General features: G+C 42.8%; 1 protein-coding gene across 1 annotated transcript; it reads left to right on the top strand.

Moving 5' to 3' along the window:
* The first annotated feature begins 271 nt into the window (after positions 1-271).
* LOC145791551 (uncharacterized) lies at positions 272-658 on the top strand. The gene has a single exon (XM_082871912.1). It carries the CDS (start codon positions 272-274, stop codon positions 656-658), a length of 387 nt encoding a protein of 128 aa, XP_082728038.1.
* Positions 659-858: the final 200 nt, after the last annotated feature.

The raw sequence follows: 858 nt of genomic DNA, 5'->3' as shown, positions 1-858 counted from the left end.
CACTCACAAAGTTGGCACTCCTTATCATCCCCAGACTAGTGGTCAAGTAAAGGTTTCTAATAGGGAGGTTAAACACATCCTCGAGAAAACTGTGAGGCCCGATAGGAAAGATTGGTCCACTAGGTTGGTTGATGCACTTTGGGCCTATTGCACTGCATATAAGACACCCATCGGGATGTCTCCATATAGGATTATGTTCGAAAAAGCGTGCCGTCTCCCTGTTTAGTTAGAACACCGGGCTTTGTGGGCCATTAAGAAGTTCAATTTTGATATGGCCAAAGCCGGTGACCATCGGAAACTCCAACTTAATGAGTTAGAGGAGCTCCTCAATGATGCAAATGAGAGCTCCAAAATTTATAAGGCTAGGACTAAGGCATTTCACGATAAACACATTTCTCGTAAGTTCTTCGACCCTCACCAAAAAGTGTGGTTGTTCAATGCTAAATTGCGGTTGTTCCCAAGTAAACTCTGGTCTCGGTGGGATGGCCTATATGAGGTTATTGAAGTCTTTCCACATGGGGCGGTTGAGATTAAAAATCCACAAGATGGTACGACCTTCAAGGTCAATGGCCAACGATTGAAACATTATGTGGATGATATTGAGAAAGGGGAGATGATTGAGGTTGTCCATTTGACGGACCCAATATATCTTCCATAGTAATTATTTTGAGTCTAGGAGTCTTTAAATCCTCTAAAAGTGTAATTCCTTTGTTGTTAGCTGTACCCGAACGGCATCTGACGGTCTGGTATAGCCACCTAACTATGTTTGTAGTGATTTCCTAGGAGACCAACTTAGACGGTGGAAACTAGAATTCAAATGGCAAAGCCTAGAACGCAAATGTTTGGAATTTCCGAAAC

The sequence above is a fragment of the Camellia sinensis genome, chromosome 5 (assembly GCF_055761805.1).
Source record: "Camellia sinensis isolate YWXY chromosome 5, ASM5576180v1, whole genome shotgun sequence".
NCBI lineage: Eukaryota > Viridiplantae > Streptophyta > Magnoliopsida > Ericales > Theaceae > Camellia > Camellia sinensis.
Note: the sequence above shows the minus strand (reverse complement) of the source record. Positions and strands in the feature narration are given on the sequence as shown.

Excerpts from the sequence above, each read along its gene's own strand:
- LOC145791551 (XM_082871912.1), top strand. The coding sequence starts at position 272 with ATGGCCAAAGCCGGTGACCATCGGAAACTCCAACTTAATGAGTTAGAG.